The sequence below is a fragment of the Trachypithecus francoisi genome, unplaced genomic scaffold (genome assembly GCF_009764315.1).
Source record: "Trachypithecus francoisi isolate TF-2019V2 unplaced genomic scaffold, Tfra_2.0 Contig00137, whole genome shotgun sequence".
Taxonomy (NCBI): Eukaryota; Metazoa; Chordata; class Mammalia; order Primates; family Cercopithecidae; genus Trachypithecus; species Trachypithecus francoisi.
The window spans coordinates 742,029-759,795 of record NW_022680485.1 but is presented as its reverse complement, the minus strand read 5'-3'; the positions used below and the strand labels follow the sequence as shown (position 1 = coordinate 759,795).

The following is a 17,767-nucleotide window of genomic DNA, read 5'->3' as shown; positions in this document are numbered from 1 at the left end:
CATCCTGGCTAACACGGTGAAACCCCGTCTCTACTAAAAAAAATACAAAAAACTAGCTGGGCGAGGTGGCGGGCACCTGTAGTCCCAGCTACTCGGGAGGCTGGGGCAGGAGAATGGCATAAACCTGGGAGGCGGAGCTTGCAGTGAGCTGAGATCCAGCCACTGCACTCCAGCCTGGGCAACAGAGCGAGACTCTGTCTCAAAAAAAAAAAAAAAAAAAAAAAAGTTTAACTCCATTATTCACTTTTTAAAAATCCTGTATTTTGACAAAATTTACTTTGAATGTAATATTGTAACTCCAAAAAATATTCTACTCCTTTTAAAGTTATATATAACTGATGTTTACACAAACTTTATATTATTTCCTATACTCAGCATTCTGATTTAATGTCTAAAGTTTGAGTGCCCTAGATATTTCTACTGTGAATTATTCCAATATTTACATAGACTTAATTTTGGATTGAATATCTTTCATATTTACTGCATCTGCAAAAATATATTTTAGTATAAACTCTCTGGTGTTTTATAATTTGTAGTGTTTGGAAAAATACTTTCCCAAATTCATTACACCTGCAGGGTTTTCCTCAATATAAACTCACTGATGTTGAACAAAATTTTAACAACTGCCTCAGGATTTTCCTCTAGTACAAAAAGTGTACGATAAGATCTGTGATACAAGTAAAGGGATCACAAACCTCTTCATGTTAATGCTTTTTCAAAACAAATACTCTTCTGTGCTTTAAAGACATTTTCTGATAGATCTTTTGACAGAAGATTTTTATTAGTAATAAGATTTTAAGACATTCACATTATTAGTGTTTCTCTCCAGTAAGAATTCTCTTATGGTTAGTAAGGTTTGAAGACTGGTAAAAGGTTTTGCCAAATTTTTCACATTTGTAGGGTTTCTCTTCAGTATGAATTACCTTATGTTTAGTAAGATTTGAGGACCATTTAAAGGCTTTGCCACATTCTTCACATTTGTAGGGCTTCTTTCCAGTATGAATTATCGTATGTGTAGGAAGATTCGAGTAATGATTAAAAGCTTTGCCACATTCTTCACACTTGTAAGGTTTCTCTCCAGTATGAATTATCTTATGTGTAATAAGGGTTGAGGACTGGCTAAATGCTTGGCCACATTTTATTCTCATTTGTAGGGTTTGTCTCCAGTGTGAATCCTCTCATGTACAGAAAGGCCTGAGGGCCATACAAATGCTTTGCCACATTCTTCACATTTGTAGGGTTTCTCTCCAGTGTGAATCCTCTTATGTTTAGTTAGGGTTGAGGGCCATATAAATGCTTTGCCACATTCTTCACATTTGTAGGGTTTTTCTCCAGTATGAGTTATTTTATGTCCAGTAAGGTATGTGACTTGGCTAAAAGTTTTGTCACATTTGTCACATTTGTAGGGTCTCTCTCCAGTGTGCAGCCTCTTATGTCTAATTAGAGTTGAGGGCCATACAAATGCTTTGCCACATTCTTCACATTTGTAGGGTTTCTCTCCAGTGTGAATCCTCTTATGTTTAGTTAGAGTTGAGGGCCATATAAATGCTTTGCCACATTCTTCACATTTGTAGGGTTTTTCTCCAGTATGAATTATTTTATGTCCAGTAAGGTGTGTGACTTGGCTAAAAGTTTTGTCACATTTGTCACATTTGTAGGGTCTCTCTCCAGTGTGCAGCCTCTTATGTCTAGTTAGGGTTGAGGGCCATACAAATGCTTTGCCACATTCTTCACATTTGTAGAGTTTCTCTCCAGTGTGCATCGTCTTATGTATCGTTAGGGCTGAGGATTGGGTAAATGCTTTGCCACATTCTTCACATTTGTAGGGTTTCTCTCCTGTGTGCATCGTCTTATGTTTGGTTAGGGCTGAGGATTGGCTAAATGCTTTGCCACATTCTTTACATTTGTAGGGTTTCTCTCCTGTGTGCACTCTCTTATGTATAGTTAGGGTTGAGGGCCATACAAATGTTTTGCCACATTTTTCACATTTGTAAGGTTCCTCTCCAGTGTGTATCCTCTTATGTTTGATTAGAACGCAGGATTGGCTAAATGCTTTGCCACATTCTTCACATTTGTAGGGTTTTTCTCCAGTATGAATTATTTTATGTCCAGTAAGGTATGTGACTTGGCTAAAAGTTTTGTCACATTTGTAGGGTCTCTCTCCAGTGTGCAGCCTTATGTCTAGTTAGGGTTGAGGGCCATACAAATGCTTTGCCACATTCTTCACATTTGTAGGGTTTCTCTCCAGTGTGCATCGTCTTATGTATGGTTAGGGCTGAGGACTGGCTAAATGCTTTGCCACAGTCTTCACATTTGTAGGGTTTCTCTCCTGTGTGCATCGTCTTATGTCTGGTTAGGGCTGAGGATTGGCTAAATGCTTTGCCACATTCTTTACATTTGTAGGGTTTCTCTCCTGTGTGCACTCTCTTATGTATAGTTAGGGTTGAGGGCCATACAAATGTTTTGCCACATTCTTCACATTTGTAAGGTTCCTCTCCAGTGTGTATTCTCTTATGTTTGGTTAGAACGCAGGATTGGCTAAATGCTTTGCCATATTCTTCACATTTGTAGGGTCTCTCTCCAGTGTGCATCCTTTCATGTCTGGTTAGGGTTAAAGATTGGCTAAAAGCTTTGCCACATTCTTCACACCTGTAAGTCTTCTCTTCAGTGAGAGTTATCTTATGTGTAGTAAGATCTGAGGTTTGATTAAAAGCTTTGCCATATTCTTCACATTTGTAGAGTTTCTCTTCAGTATGAATTTTCTTATGATTAGTGAGGGTTGAGGACCAATTAAATGTTTTTCCACATTCTTAACATTGGCAAAACTTCTCTGTAGTATAAATGCTTTTATGCTGGGTTATGTGTGAAAGCCTGCAAAATGATTTGACACATTTTTTACATTTGAAAGTTTTCTTTCCAGTGTGTCTGTCTGAATTTAAAAATTTATATAAGACTTTCGAACATTTGCCACACTGAAATACTTTTCTCTGGGTAGTTATGAAACACTGGTTAAGTTCATTATAACCTCTTTCGTGCACCTTACACTCATCCACACTTTTAGAGCGTTTTCTTAACTGTAAATTCTCATGTTCACATTTTTCATATCTTCTCAGTATTACTTTTTGAAAAGAATCTTCCATGCCCTGCTCTGGCCAAAGGTTTTGAGCAAACTGAGGACATATACCTGAAAAATAAATAAATTACTCCACTTACTCCCATGAATATAGTTTTAAAATCTTACCTTTAAATTTATACAAACTACATAAACAAGATGGCTTTGCAAAATACCACAAGCCCTAATTCTTTCACAGACATATGAATGTAACAATAACATAGAGATCAAAGTACATCTGTGATAAATTTATAAATGAATTAAGTGTGTTCAGTGTCCCAGAAAAGCACAACGCAAAAAACCATAGAAGAAAAAGAAAGTCTGTTACATTTACCCAACACAGCTTTTCCTGCTTCCCACTATAACATAGTGCCTTTAGAAGTAAATTACCAACTCTTGGTTTTTGTTTTAAAAGAAAGGTAAAATACTGACACATTCTTTGTCATTTCTGGCTTTTAGGGGCTTTTCCTGAAACTGGTTTCTGTCACTCATGACATAAAGTTCTGAAAGAAATGGTGGTATGTTTTGAAATGAGAGTTTGAGTCTGCTGAGACTAAAGAATAATGTTACAGCAGCAGAGACTGCAGTACCACAGAAAAGGAACAGGTGTAGCATTTGATTACTAACTCCTACAAAGTAACAAGAGTAAGCTTTCTTAACTAAAAAATAAACAGAAAATGTCAGACAACATATATTATAAGAACATGTTTGAGAAACTCCCATAATCATGATCCAAGACAATTGTTTTCGGACAATGTCAGGACAAAACTACATTATAAAGATTTTGACAGGTAGCTTCTTTTAAGGTAAAAAACTGAAAGATTATTATATGTACAAAATAGGGCAATATCATCCCAACAGAAATATCATAAAATCTTCTGAAAGAAAACATAAAAATATTAGACGTATACATTAAGAATTGGCAATAAATTGAATAATACTCACTGATTAAAACAGGAACAGAGACAACTATGGAAAATCAGAAAAATGAGGATGAGAACAAAAATATTTAACATTTCAAAGAAAACAAAAAAGTGGAGGTAAAAAATACAGATGAAAACTGACAGATCTCAAAAGCAAGAAAAAATGATGTAAAAGCAAAGAAGCTCAACAAACTAGGATCAAAGAAAGATACTTACAACAAACACATACATAAGCACAATTTCAAAAGTCACAAAGATTATCTTTGAAGCTGCAAGATAAAAGGGATGTGCCAAACCAGGTGTAGTGGCTCACACCTGTAATCCAGGCACTTTGGGAGACTGAGGATGGCAGATCACCTGAGGTCAGGGGTTCAGGACAAGCCTGGCCAACATGGAGAAACCCCATCTCTACTAAAACTACAAAATTTAGCCGGGTGTGGAAGTGCGTGCCTATAATCCCAGCTACTCAGGTGGCTGAGGCTGAAGAACCGCTTGAACCTGGGAGGTGGGGGTTTCAGTTAGCTGATGTCACACCACTACACTCCAGCATGGCTGGGGTATAGAGTGAGGCTCTGTCTCCAAAAAAAAATTAAAAAAAAGAAAAGAAAAAAGTAGTGTGCCATTTACATAGTCTTATGAGATAATCAGTGAACTGTTAACAAAATTTTGCAGGCCATAAGGGAACTAACTGTGTGATGTAGTCATAAAAATAGTTGTGAAAAAAACAGCTATTGAGAATACCATCAGCGAATCTGTCCTGCCAAAAAAAAAAAAAAAAACCTTCCATGGTAAACAAATTCTAAAAAAGTGTATTGGAACTGCATATACCCTACATATCAAGGGTGCTGAAAATAGTTTCTTCTACTGAAAATAACATTAATTTTTAAAAAACCACATAACCATATAAAAATACATTATTTTCTAGAAAAAAATGCAAATACACAATAGTAGAATTTCTTAACAGTATCCTAGTGGTGCAGAAAACATTTTTAATTCTCTGAAATTAATAAGAAAAAAGCATAGAAATTATTATAAACATTTGTTAATGAATATACAACATAATAAGATATAATTAGCAATATCAATGACAACTTTGAGGGAAGATGTAATAAAAAAGAATTTTTATAAGCAACTTATTATTTTGCCAAAATAAATATACTGTTTTTTCAGAAGTGATATGTAATCCCCAAAGTACTACAAAAGTTTCTGTATAAATATAGAAAAGAGGCTGGGTGCTGTGATTCATGCCTATAATCCTAGCACTTTGGTGGGGCCAAGGCAGGTGGATCACGAAGTCAAGAGTTTGAGAACAGCTGAGCGCGGTGGCTCAAGCCTGTAATCCCAGCACTTTGGGAGGCCGAGACGGGCGGATCACGAGGTCAGGAGATCGAGACAATCCTGGCTAACACGATGAAATACCGTCTCTACTAAAAAAATACAAAAAACTAGCCGGGGGAGGTGGTGGGCGCCTGTAGTCCCAGCTACTCGGGAGGCTGAGGCAGGAGAATGGCTTAAACCCGGGAGGCGGAGCTTGCAGTGAGCCGAGATCGCGCCACTGCACTCCAGCCTGGGTGACAGAGGGAGACTGTCTCAAAAAAAAAAAAAAAAGAGTTTGAGAGCACCCTGGCCAACATGGTGAAACCCCATCTCTACTAAAAATGCAAAAATCAGCCAGGCATAGTGGCACACGCCTGTAGTCCCAGCTACTCAGGAGGCTGAGGCAGGAGAATTGACTGAACCCAGGAGGCAAAGGTTGCAGTGAGCCAAGATCCCACCACTTCACTACAGCCTGGGCCTGAGAGCGAGACTCCGTCCAAAAAAAAAAAAAAAAATTGTATGCAACTTATTTTTTTTAACAGATTAAAACATGTTGTTGTATATTTTAAGGTTATATGTAATCCCCAAAGTACCATGAAAATATTTGTATAAATACACAAAAGAGGCTGGGTGTGGTGGGAGGCAGAGGTTGCAGTGAGCTGACATCACACCATTGCACCAGCCTGGACAACAAGAGCAAAACTCCATCTCAAAAAAAATTAAAAAAAGAAAAAAGAAGGAAAGAAAAAAAAAGAAAACAAAAGATAAGAAAATAAATGAAATCATATAAATACAAACATCAAAAAGACAAAGATGGAAAGAGAATAAGAGACACAGATGCAAGAATCAAATGAAATACTTAACAAAATAATAGTAAGTCTTTCTCTTTCAGAAAATTATATATATATATATACACATATATATATATAAAGTTAACTTTTAAATTCAGACATACTTTCAACAAATAGTTTTATTAAGCCAAGATACATCTTGCCTTTCTACAAGAGTCAGTTGAAATCTAATGATAAAGGCTGGGCATGGGGGCTCTTGTCTGTAATCCCAGCACTTTGGGAGGCTGAGGAAGATGGATCATGAGGTCAGGGGTTTGAGACCAGCCTGGCCAACCTGCTGAAATTCCATCTCTATTAAAAATACAAAAATTAGTTGGGCGTGGTGGCAGGTACCTGTTATCTTAGCTATTCAAAAGGCTAGGGCAGGAGAATCACTCGAAACTGGAAGGCGGAGGTTGAAGTAAGCCGAGATTGTGCCACTGCACTTCCACCTGGGTGAAGGAGCAAAACTCCATCCCAAGAAAAAAGAAAAAAAAAAAAAAAGAAATCTAATGATTAAAAAAGACTGGAAGTGGCAGGATGAAAGTAGACATTCCATGCAACATTAATCAAATGAGGGCAGATACAGTCAAAATAATCATACACAAGCTACATCTTAAGTCAAAAAGTGTAATATTTTATAAAATGTACTTGAAATTGAAACTCCAAAGAAACAAAGAGGGACATCAAAAAAGAATAGATTCATTCACTGGGAACCTATGACAAGTAAGTGAGAGTGTGTGTGTGTGTGTCTCTCACATTAGGGTTCCAAATATATGAAGCAAATATTGACAGAGTGGAAGAAACACACAGAAAGCAATATAATTATAGAAACAAATACCACACTTTCTGCAATAAAAATAAAACAAGAAAAGAAGGTAAATAAGGGAACAGACTACGTAAAGGCAGTATAAAACAATTATTCCAAACAGAGTTATGGAGAACACTCCTCAACAACATCAGAATACACATCCTTCTCAATAGCTCATACAACATTTCCCTTGATAAACCACATCTTTAGCCAAAAAGGAAGTCATATCAAAATTTTTAAAAGTAAACTTCTATGAACTACTTTCTATGATCAAAATGGAATGAGAGCATACACCCATATGAGAAAAAAACTGAAAAATTTACAAATATATAGAAATTAACACACTCTTGAGTGTGCTCTTATACAAAGGTTGAAATAGTTAAATCGTGAAGAGGTCCATCCTTCTCAGAGCAATCTACATATTTAATGCCATGTTTTCCAAATTACTCATTGCATTCTTAAAGAAATAGAAACAGCAACCCCAAAAGTATATAGAATCCCAAGAGACAATAAAGTACACAATAATCTTCAAAAAAAAAAAAAAGAAAGAAAAGAAAAAAGAAACAATGCTGGTGGCATTAAAGTTCTTAATTCAAAACACATTACAAAGCTACAAAATTAAAACAATTTGGTATGAGTATAAAGGTAAAAAAAAGTGGACTAATAAAATAGAATGCAGCACATACATAAACTTTCACATATATGGTCATATAAGGAGTCATTTACATACCCATAATTATTGCAGCATTGTTACTCTAAGACAATAGGTGAAAGCAATGCAAATTTCTTTCACCAAGTCATTTAGTAGACATAATTTGAAATATAAAAATTCTTAGGCCGGACGCAGTGACTCAAGCCTGTAATCCCAGCACTTTGAAAGGCTAGCAGATGACCTGAGGTTGGGAGTTCAAGACCAGCCTGACCAACATGGCAAAACGCCATCTCTACTAAAAATACAAAATTAGCTGGGCCTGGAGCCACATGCCTGTAATCCCAGGTATTTGGGGGACTGACGCAGGAGAATCGCTTGAACCTGGGAGGCAGAGGTTGCCGTGAGCCAAGATTGCACCATTGCACTCCAACCTGGGCAACAAAGGTGAAACTCCATCCAAAAAAAAAAAAAAAAATTCTGGACTATTACTCAGTATTCAAAAAGCAGGAAATATTCTACCAACCATAAATATAAATCTTGATGGCATTATGCTAAATGAAATGAGCCAGCCACAAGAAGACAGAGATTGTATGAGATATATGAAGAAGTTACACTCTTAGAAACAAGAGAGTGGTATTTGCAAAGTGCCATAAAACAGAAAAGATTGGGGCCAAGCATGGTGGATCACACCTGTAATCCCAGCACTTTGGGAGGCTGAGGCAGGTCAATCATCTAAGGTCAGGAGATTGAAACCAGCCTGGCCAACATGGCGAAACCCCATATCTACTAAAAATGCAAAATTTAGAAAGGCATGGTAGTGGGCACCTGTAGTCCCAGCTACTCAGGAGCCTGAGGCACTAAAATTGCTTGAACCTGGGAGGTGGAGGTTGCAGTGAGCTGAGATCACACCACTGCAATGCAGTTAGGGTGACAAAGCAAGACTCCATCTCCAAAAAAAAAAAGGAAAACTTGGTAGTGGTTTAATATGTATTAAGATTTAGCTTTGCAAGATAAAAACATTTTAGCAATATGTTACGTGACATTGTCAAGATAATTAACATGACTAAACTGAATATTTAAAAATATTTTCTGGTAAATTTTATTTTTTTGACAAGTAAAAATAAACAATAATACCTAAAAGAGATAGGGTTATGATAGTTTTAAATTATAGTCAAATCCAAGTGTTTCTCCCACACAAAATTCATAAAGATTCACAAATAGGATGTTGAAATTACAAGAATTTTGACTTCTCATCTACACAGGATTAGAAAACCATTCAAAACAATTCTAAACAACAAATATACAAGTTATAAAAAAACTCAAGGATAATATTTATATAGGCAAACAAACAGAGATAATTCTATTGGAAAAAGACATGACTAATTCATATATGATTTTGCTCCACAATGTTGTAAATTGTACAAAGTTAAATATTGGCATGCACAATTATTATACTAAAAAATCAAAATTAACAGATGTGTGGTGGCACACCCTCAAATATATAACAAAAAAAGTAAAATTGCAAAACAAAATTAAAACATGGAATGTAAAACTTACTAGATACAATTAGACCAATATATTCATTAAAGAAATCTTAGAAAAAGAATATGAAAAAAATAATACAGAGGTTACTCGAAGATAAAGAAAGGGTGAGGACTTCCCAAATTTTGAGGTAATAAAAGGAAACCCTGTGTCTACTAAAAAAAAAAGTAATACAAAATTAGCCAGGTGTGGTGGCACATGCCTGTAATCCCAGCTACTCAGGAGGCTGAGGCAGGAGAATTGGTTGAACCTGGGAGGTGGATCTTGCATGGCCAGGTGTGGAGGCTTATGCCTGTAATCCCAATATTCTGGGTGGCTGAGTCAGGCAGATCACAAGGTCCAGACCATCCTGGCCAACATGTTGAAACCCCGTCTCTACTAAAAGTACAAAAATTAGCTGGGCATGTTGGTGTTTGCCTGTAGTTCCAGCTACTCAGGAGGCTGAGGCAGGAGAATTGCTGGAACCTGGAAGCAGAGGTTGTAGTGATCCGAGATCATGCCACGGCACTCCAGCCTGGCGACAGAGCAAGACTCCATCTCAATACATACAGACATACAGTTATCCTTACCTAGAAAAGCCAGGTTTCTGTAGTTTTCTAACATCACATTCCTATATAAATTTTTCTGTGCAGTGTCCAGGCATTGCCACTCCTCCAGAGAGAATTCTATGGCCACATCCCTAAATGTCAACAGTCCCTGGAAGATGCACACAAACACACCTATTTACAAAGTGGCTATGGGCAGAATTTTTTATTTGACTCAAGGTAAAATCAGAAAGTGAACAGAACTTGTTCTGACTTATAAGAGTGACTGAAATTATTCCATAAAATAATTGTCAACACACAAATGTTTTCTAATGTATTCTCTAATTCTGAGAGAAGAGAGTGGCATAATATCCATAATATCAGTGTATATATGATACTTGTCTGAATGATCAAGTGTAAAATTGAGGGCATAAACACAAACATGTACATTTTTGAGTGCTATATTTACATAATACAGAATGAGTTGTGTATATTTTTCAGATGAAAAAGACAGTTGTTTTTATTTTTCAGACAAAACAGATATGTTGAGTTAGAAGGTACCATTCAAATTTTAATGTGTACAATAAACTGGACATCTTGTTAATGCAGATTATCTTTTCAGGAGATCTGAAATAAAGTCTGAGTTACTGAATCTCTATGAAGCTTACCAGTAATGCCAATGTTTTGGCCCCAAAAGACTATTTTGTCAAACATCCAGTAAGTGGAAGAGCCTGTGTTTGTGTTTGTTTTTTTTTTTTTTCTAGCCTATAAACAACGATGAGAGCTTTCGTTTACCAAAGAAAGATAAATGCAAAAAAAAACTTTAAAAAAAGGTAGCTGCCAATTAAATGTGATGGTTTATGCACATCAGCTGCATAAAGATACCTAATGATAAAGAGAAAAATCTATAGAGAAAAAATCTGTGAGAGCTTATTGAGTTATTAACATCAACTGCACCAGGACAAGTTTTTATAGTGTGCTGATGCACCCAGAAGGACACAGCATCACTACTGAAATATTGCCCCCACTAAAGTCAGTTACAGTCTGAATTTAACCGTAAGAAAACATCATTTTTGTGGAAAGTTCAAGATATGGCTATCTTCCATGTTCCACAATTTTTAATAATGATTTTAAGTAGTCTTTCTTTAGTACCCTAATAAGCAGGTATCTCCTGATAGTTTTTTCAGAACTTTCTGGGTAATAAATACCATCCTGTTTAAACTAGCATTTTATGTTGAATACAGTAAGAAATTCTTCTTCAGAAGTTCAGCTTGCTTAAGTTTCTTTGTCCTTTTTTCCCTTGCTTTCAAGGCCAGACTTCCTTACTCTCCGTGTTTCCCCTGCCCTGGTAAACAACCTTCTAGCCAGTTCTTATCTATGGAGCCCACATTCCACATCTGCTACCCACTCTGTGAATTACCTCTCCTATGGCAACAGCTACTTCCCATGAAACTGATCTTCCTGCCTTCCCACCAGTATAACCGCATTCCTGTACTTTTCAAGTTAGCCAACCAGGTTTAGCTTAGATTGTGCCATCCAACCCCATCCAACCGAGGCAGGACACAGTAAGAAAAACAAGCTGCATTAGAGGTAGTAAACCCCCCCCTACTTTCGTTGTTCGTGTGTACTCTCATGGCAACCAGAACTAAGAGGGACCCACTCCTGCACCTTAAGCTTTAATTTCCATTTCAGAGTTACTACAGTCAGAATTTCTTGGTTTTTGAAATTAAAACTGTTAGAAAAATTCAGCAAAATTACTCACAGTGTTCATGTAAGGTAAGAACATTTTAAGGTACTTATATTTTATGCCACAGTAAGAAAAGCAAATGTATTTATTTCTTTCAGACAATAAATGTATAATGTTATTATTTATATTAAAAATTATGTAGTAATCAAGGCACAATGGCTCACGTCTGTAATTTCAGGACTTTGGGAGGCCGAGGTGGGTGGATCACCTGAGGTCAGGAGTTTGAGACCAGTCTGGCTAACGTGGTCAAACCCCATCTCTACTAAAAATACAAAAATTAGCCAGGCTCCTGTAATTTCAACTACTCAGAAGACTGAGGCAGGAGAATCGCTTGAACCTAGGAGGTATAGGTTGCAGTGAGCTAAGATTGCACCATTGCACTCCACCCTGGGCAACAAGAGCAAAACTGTCTCAAACAAACAAACAAAAAAATCAGTCACATGGGAACACTTCTGGGAGGCACCAAATTTCATCACATAAAATTTAGCCTTAATCTCAAAAATCAAAGTAACAGGATATAGGGCCGGGTCAGGCCAGGTGGCTCACACCTGTAATCTCAGCACTTAGGGAGGCTGAGGTAGGCGGATCACTTGAGGTCACGAGTTTGAGCCCAGCCTGGCCAACATGGTGAAACCCCATCCATACTAAAAATACAAAAATTAGCTGAGTGTGATGGCACGTAGCTGTAGTCTCACTTACTCAGGAGGCTGAGGCAGGAGAATCTCTTGAACTTGGGAAGCGGCGGTTGCAGTGAGCTAAGACTGCACCATTGTACTTCAGCCTGGGCGTTGCTGTGAGACTCTATCTTAAACACACACACACAATAAAACAGGATACAGAACAAAGATATTCACTGTCAAAAATTTACACTGCTGCAAAAAGGAACTGAAGTTTTCAGGAATCTATGTAACTCACCAATTATCTACCATATTTTTTTGTGGAAATGTATTCACTGTCTACAGCTGAAATTGAAGAGGGATTTTTCTTTATTTTTTTTTCTTGGTAGCTACCATTCTAAAAGCTAGATGGAATTCTGTTTGAAATCACTCAGCCATAAAAAAACACACCTGAGAATATTTCCAAACCCACTCTGAGGAAAAAAAAGGAAGTGAAAATTTTCAACAAACAAAATATATTATTAGATATTAATGTTTTTGAAACTCACCTCTTTTATGCTCTTATATTTTCTTATCTTTCAAGCTCTACTAATAAAATGCAATATATAGTTAAAAAACTGAGGTCAGCTGAGCACAGTGGCTCAGGCGTGTAATCTCAGCACTTTGGAAGGCCCAGGCATGTGTCACTTGAGGTCAGAAGCTTGAGACTATCCTGGCTAACATGGTGAAACTCCGTCTCTACTAAAAATACAAAAACTAGCTGGGAGTGGTGGTGCACACTTGTAGTCCTAGCTACTTGGGAGGCTGAAGGCAGAGAATCACTTGAAATTGGGATTTGGAGGTTGCAGTGAGCTAAGATGGCACCACTTCACCCCAGCCTGGGTGAGAGAGGGAAAGGCTGTCTTTAAAAAATAATAATAATAGGCCGGGCGCGGTGGCTCAAGCCTGTAATCCCAGCACTTTGGGAGGCCGAGACGGGCGGATCACGAGGTCAGGAGATCGAGACCATCCTGGCTAACACAGTGAAACCCCGTCTCTACTAAAAATACAAAAACTAGCCGGGCGAGGTGGCGGGCGCCTGTAGTCCCAGCTACTCGGGAGGCTGAGGCAGGAGAATGGCGTAAACCCGGGAGGCGGAGCTTGCAGTGAGCTGAGATCCGGCCACTGCACTCCAGTCCGGGCGACAGAGCGAGACTCCACCTCAAAAAAAAAAAAAATAATAATAATATAATAATAATAATAATAATAATAAACCTCAGGTCAAAATAAGTGAACAAATCTTTTCAAGATACAGATATGTCTTACTCAAGTGTCAAGTCAGGCCATTCAATTACTTGAGTGTCCCACCCCATCCTGCTCACTTAATTACTCAATAACCCCTCTCAGGAGACTCTGAACTATGCCCCAGTGAGTGCCTTGGGCACATTTTACTCCGCAAGTTCTTACACCATCTCAATGGAGTCAGATTTCTGGGGTTTGGTAGTTTTTTTTTTTTTTTCCTGGAGATTTTTTACTATTTTTCTTGCACTATTTTTCTGTCCCCTAAAGGAATTCAGAATGCAGAAATTATTTTTCTCCTCAATACTAGTATCTGATTGGCTGACCAGCAATGTGTCTCCAAGAAACGAAAGTTAAGTTGGGTGAAGACAATATTAATGTCTCAAGGGGTTAACTTAAAAAAGAAAAAAAAAAGCAGCAGGAAATGCCTCTCAGCCTTAGGGCATCCACTTGCACACTTGAGAAGCTACACTCAATACCTCAGGTTGTCCTGTGAGGGAAAATGACCCAGTAGCTGATATTCACTAGACACTCTAGCAGACATAGCCATGGTGGGTGTCGAGGTTTATCCCCATACAGTACTGAAACCCAGGTCCAAGAAAAACTGAAGGGTAGGCCGGACGCGGTGGCTCACGCCTGTAATTCCAGCACTTTGGGAGGCCAAGGTGGGCGGATCACAAGGTCAGGAGATCAAGACGATCATGGCTAACACAGTGAAACCCTGTCTCTAATACAAAAAAAAAAAAAAAATTAGCCAGGCAAAAAAAAAAAAAATTAGCCAGGCGTAGTGGCAGGCACCTGTAGTCCCAGCTACTTGGGAGGCTGAGGCAGGAGAATGGCCTGAACCTGGAGGTGGAGCTTGCAGTGAGCCGAGATCATGGGTCACTGCACTCCAGCCTGGGTGATAGAGCAAGACTCTGTCTCACAAAAAATAAAAATAAAATACTGAAGGGTGACTGAAGACACATCACCCTATAAAGTTTCAAAAGGCAAACGTGACCCAAAAACATTCTGATATCTGTGTCTAGTGAAAATAGAAGAAAAAAATGCATAGAGATATTTTACTATACAGTGTCAGGAGATTATTCTTTGCTTTTTTCTCATAGGAAATATTTTTTTAAAAAATCTTTTTAAATGTGCCATCAAATGCTTTGTCAAAAAATGATTAATAGGCCAGGTGTGGTGGCTCATGTCTGTAATTCCAGCTTTTTGGGAGGCTGAGGCAGGCAGATCGCTTAAAGCCAGGAGTTCGAGACCAGCCTGGCCAATATAGTGAAACCCCATCTCTACTAAAAATACAAAAATTAGCCAGGCGTGGTGGTGGGCAACTGTAATTCCAGCTACTTGGGAAGAGACAAGAGAATCGTTTGGGCCGGGCGCGGTGGCTCAAGCCTGTAATCCCAGCACTTTGGGAGGCCGAGACGGGCGGATCACGAGGTCAGGAGATCGAGACCATCCTGGCTAACATGGTGAAACCCCGTCTCTACTAAAAATACAAAAAACTAGCCGGGCGATGTGGCGGGCGCCTGTAGTCCCAGCTACTCGGGAGGCTGAGGCAGGAGAATGGCATAAACCGGGAGGCGGAGCTTGCAGTGAGCTGAGATCCGGCCACTGCACTCCAGCCTGGGCGGCAGAGCGAGACTCCGTCTCAAAAAAAAAAAAAAAAAAAAGAGACTCGTTTGAGCCTGGGAGACAAAGCCTGCAGTGAGCCAAGGTTGTGCCACTGTACTCCAGCCTGGGTAACAGAGCAAGGCTCCATCTCAAAAATTAAAAATAAAAAGAATTACTTAAAATAGGTATCAAAATGTATACTAAAGGATAAATAGTTGATAACGTGCATTAAGGTGGGAAGATTGGCATTTGGGAATGTCAGACCAAACTGGAAATTTAGTATTTTTCTGCAAGCCAGAGTTAGACTGGAGGAATAGGGGATAAGGGGTAGACCTGAGGCCCTTCTTGGGATACTAGTGAAATTTTCAGGGAAAAATCAGTCCTCTGTGGAGTGTGAAAATCATTAAGTGGCAGGAAATTAGATTGAGGTGTCTCTAGTCCCCGGATTTCTACTTCTAAAAAAAGTCTAAACTCAAGAGCATTTTCTGGTAAATTACTACATTGGCGGAAACAAGCCTCGGGTTTAACCAACTATAAACTGCCAATTAAGCTCTGATTACATAACCAGGATATTTCCACCTTGATTTTAAAAATTAAGAAACTAGGGTAGGCGCGGGGCTCACGCCTGTAATCCCAACACTTTGAAAGGCTGAGGTGGGTGGATCACCTGAGGTCAGGAGTTCAGGACCAGCCTGGCCAACATGGTAAACCCCTCCCTCCGTCTTTACTAAAAATTTTAAAAATGGCCAAGTGTGGTGGCGGGCGCCTGTAGTCCCAGCTACTACGGAGGCAGAGGTTGCAGTGAGCCGAGATTAAGCCACTGGACTCCAGCGTAGGCAACAGAGTTGAGACTGTCTCAAAAAAAAAAAAAAGAAAGAAAAACAAAACAACAACAAAAAGTACATCACAGTACCTAGCCAATTACTCAATTTGCTTTTTATCAAGAACCTTATAAAAGTCTTTCCTTCAAGTCCCTTCTATGGATTACAAAGTACAAACCACAGCCTGGTGCTCTAAATTATTTAACATTTTCGCGGTGACACCATAAATTTTTAACAGGAAAAAAGAAAGCCTGGGACGCCTATGGACAAAAACTCTTCCCATTCATGAACCCGCACCCCGAGTCAGGATTCTGCCCTGACGTTCCTCCTCCATGGTCTCTGCACAATCTGGGAGAGACGCGGGGCTACGAGTGCAGAATTGCCCAGAGAGGACTCCAGGCCAGGGCACAATCACTACACAGGGAAGAGACAGGACGCCCGGAGGCTCAGCTGCCAGCGCAGCCGCCATCTCATGGCTGAAGGGGACTGAGGCCGAGCTGGACAAGGAGAACTCGGGGCGAACATTGTGCAGCTGACTGCCGGGAGGCCTGAGTCCGGCCACAGCCGCTTCCCACCGGTTCCAACCAGCCCCGTTCCCTCTCTCGGGATGTCGGACCGGCCCTCTCACCATTTCTAGGCTTCCAGGGAGTCCTGACTTCCTAGTTGTGGATCTCCAATAACTGTAGGTCACAGGGCCACAGAGGCTGGGCCTCTAGAAGCAGAAGACACAGAGCGGTGAGCACTAGACTTGGACCTCCTGCTGCAGTGAGAGATAAAGGCCCCAGCCAAATCCCGGAAGCTGCCCTGTTCGCTCCAGCTGTGTGCCTGATTGGACAGTTCCCAGGACAGCGTCCCTGATTGGATAACGTTTAAGACCCCGCCTTCTCGGGCCCTGAGTGACAGCAGATGTGATTAGAGGTTGGGCTGAATGAAGAAAGATTCACAGCCTCAGCTGCAGCCTTTTCAGGCAGGTCTTCCTCCCTGAGCTGAACCAGGCCCATCCCAGAGCACTGGAAAACTCTATCTCTTCTTTGCTGTCTTTTTCAATGTATCCAAAATGTGAACTTTTTTTTTTTTTTTTTTTGTGACGGAGTTTCTCTCTTGTTGCCCAGGCTGGAGTGCAAAGATGCAATGTTGTAAGTAAACTTTTAGTGCCACAAAATAAATAGCACTTGAATATAAAATTTGTTTTTTTTTCTACTTAGCAAGGCAATTTAATTTTATAGAAGTGTGTGCCGTTATAGATGGAGCAACAATGAGCGCACACTTAAGAGCCGGGAAGGGGTTCTTATCCCTGAAGCACGTGGCCCTTGCTGCTGTGTCCTTACCCTGTTGGCTAGGATTAGACCGCACAGTAAACTAATTCAGATTGGCTAATTTAAATAGAGTGATGGGGTGAGTGGTTTGGCGGGAGTCAGGGTGGAGCAGGTCGGGGCAGAACAGGTAATCAGAATGAGTTAATGTGGAGCAGGTGATGGAAAAAGGTTGCTTTACGAGAAGTTCATTTTAAAAGCAGAAGGCAAAGAATTGAACATACTGACATATTGATTTTTGAAGAGAAATTAAAAACTTATATGTAATACATGATCTCAGCTCACTGCAACCTTTGCCTCCTGGGATCAAGTGATTCTCCTGCCTCAGCCTCCAGAGTAGTTGGGACTACAGGTGCACACCACCACATCCGGCTAATTTTTGTGTTTTTAGTAGAGACTAGGTTTCGCCATGTTAGCTACATTGGTTTCGAACATCTGACCTCAGGAGATCCACCTGCCTTGGCTCCCAAAGTGCTGGGATTACAGGCGTGAGCCACCATGCCCGGCCAACTCAATGTTATCTTTAAAGCAAAATTAGGAATGCCTTTGTTCTCCAGATGTTGGGATATCTGGACACTCCTAAGTCTGGTTCTGCTTAGTAAACATTATTAATTCATTTCCTTAACCATAAACATCTAGAGGCTAGGCATGCCTAACTTGCTGAGAATG

The 17,767-nt window shown here is 39.5% G+C and overlaps 1 protein-coding gene across 1 annotated transcript; it reads right to left on the bottom strand.

Annotated features, from left to right (window-relative positions):
* Positions 1-762: 762 nt before the first annotated feature.
* On the bottom strand, positions 763-16,416 carry LOC117064852 (zinc finger protein 708-like). Its single transcript, XM_033179028.1, is given in 3 exon segments — positions 763-1,933; positions 2,175-3,184; positions 16,083-16,416. Coding segments are annotated over 3 exon segments (2,133 nt in total). The 3' UTR covers positions 763-1,144.
* Positions 16,417-17,767: the final 1,351 nt, after the last annotated feature.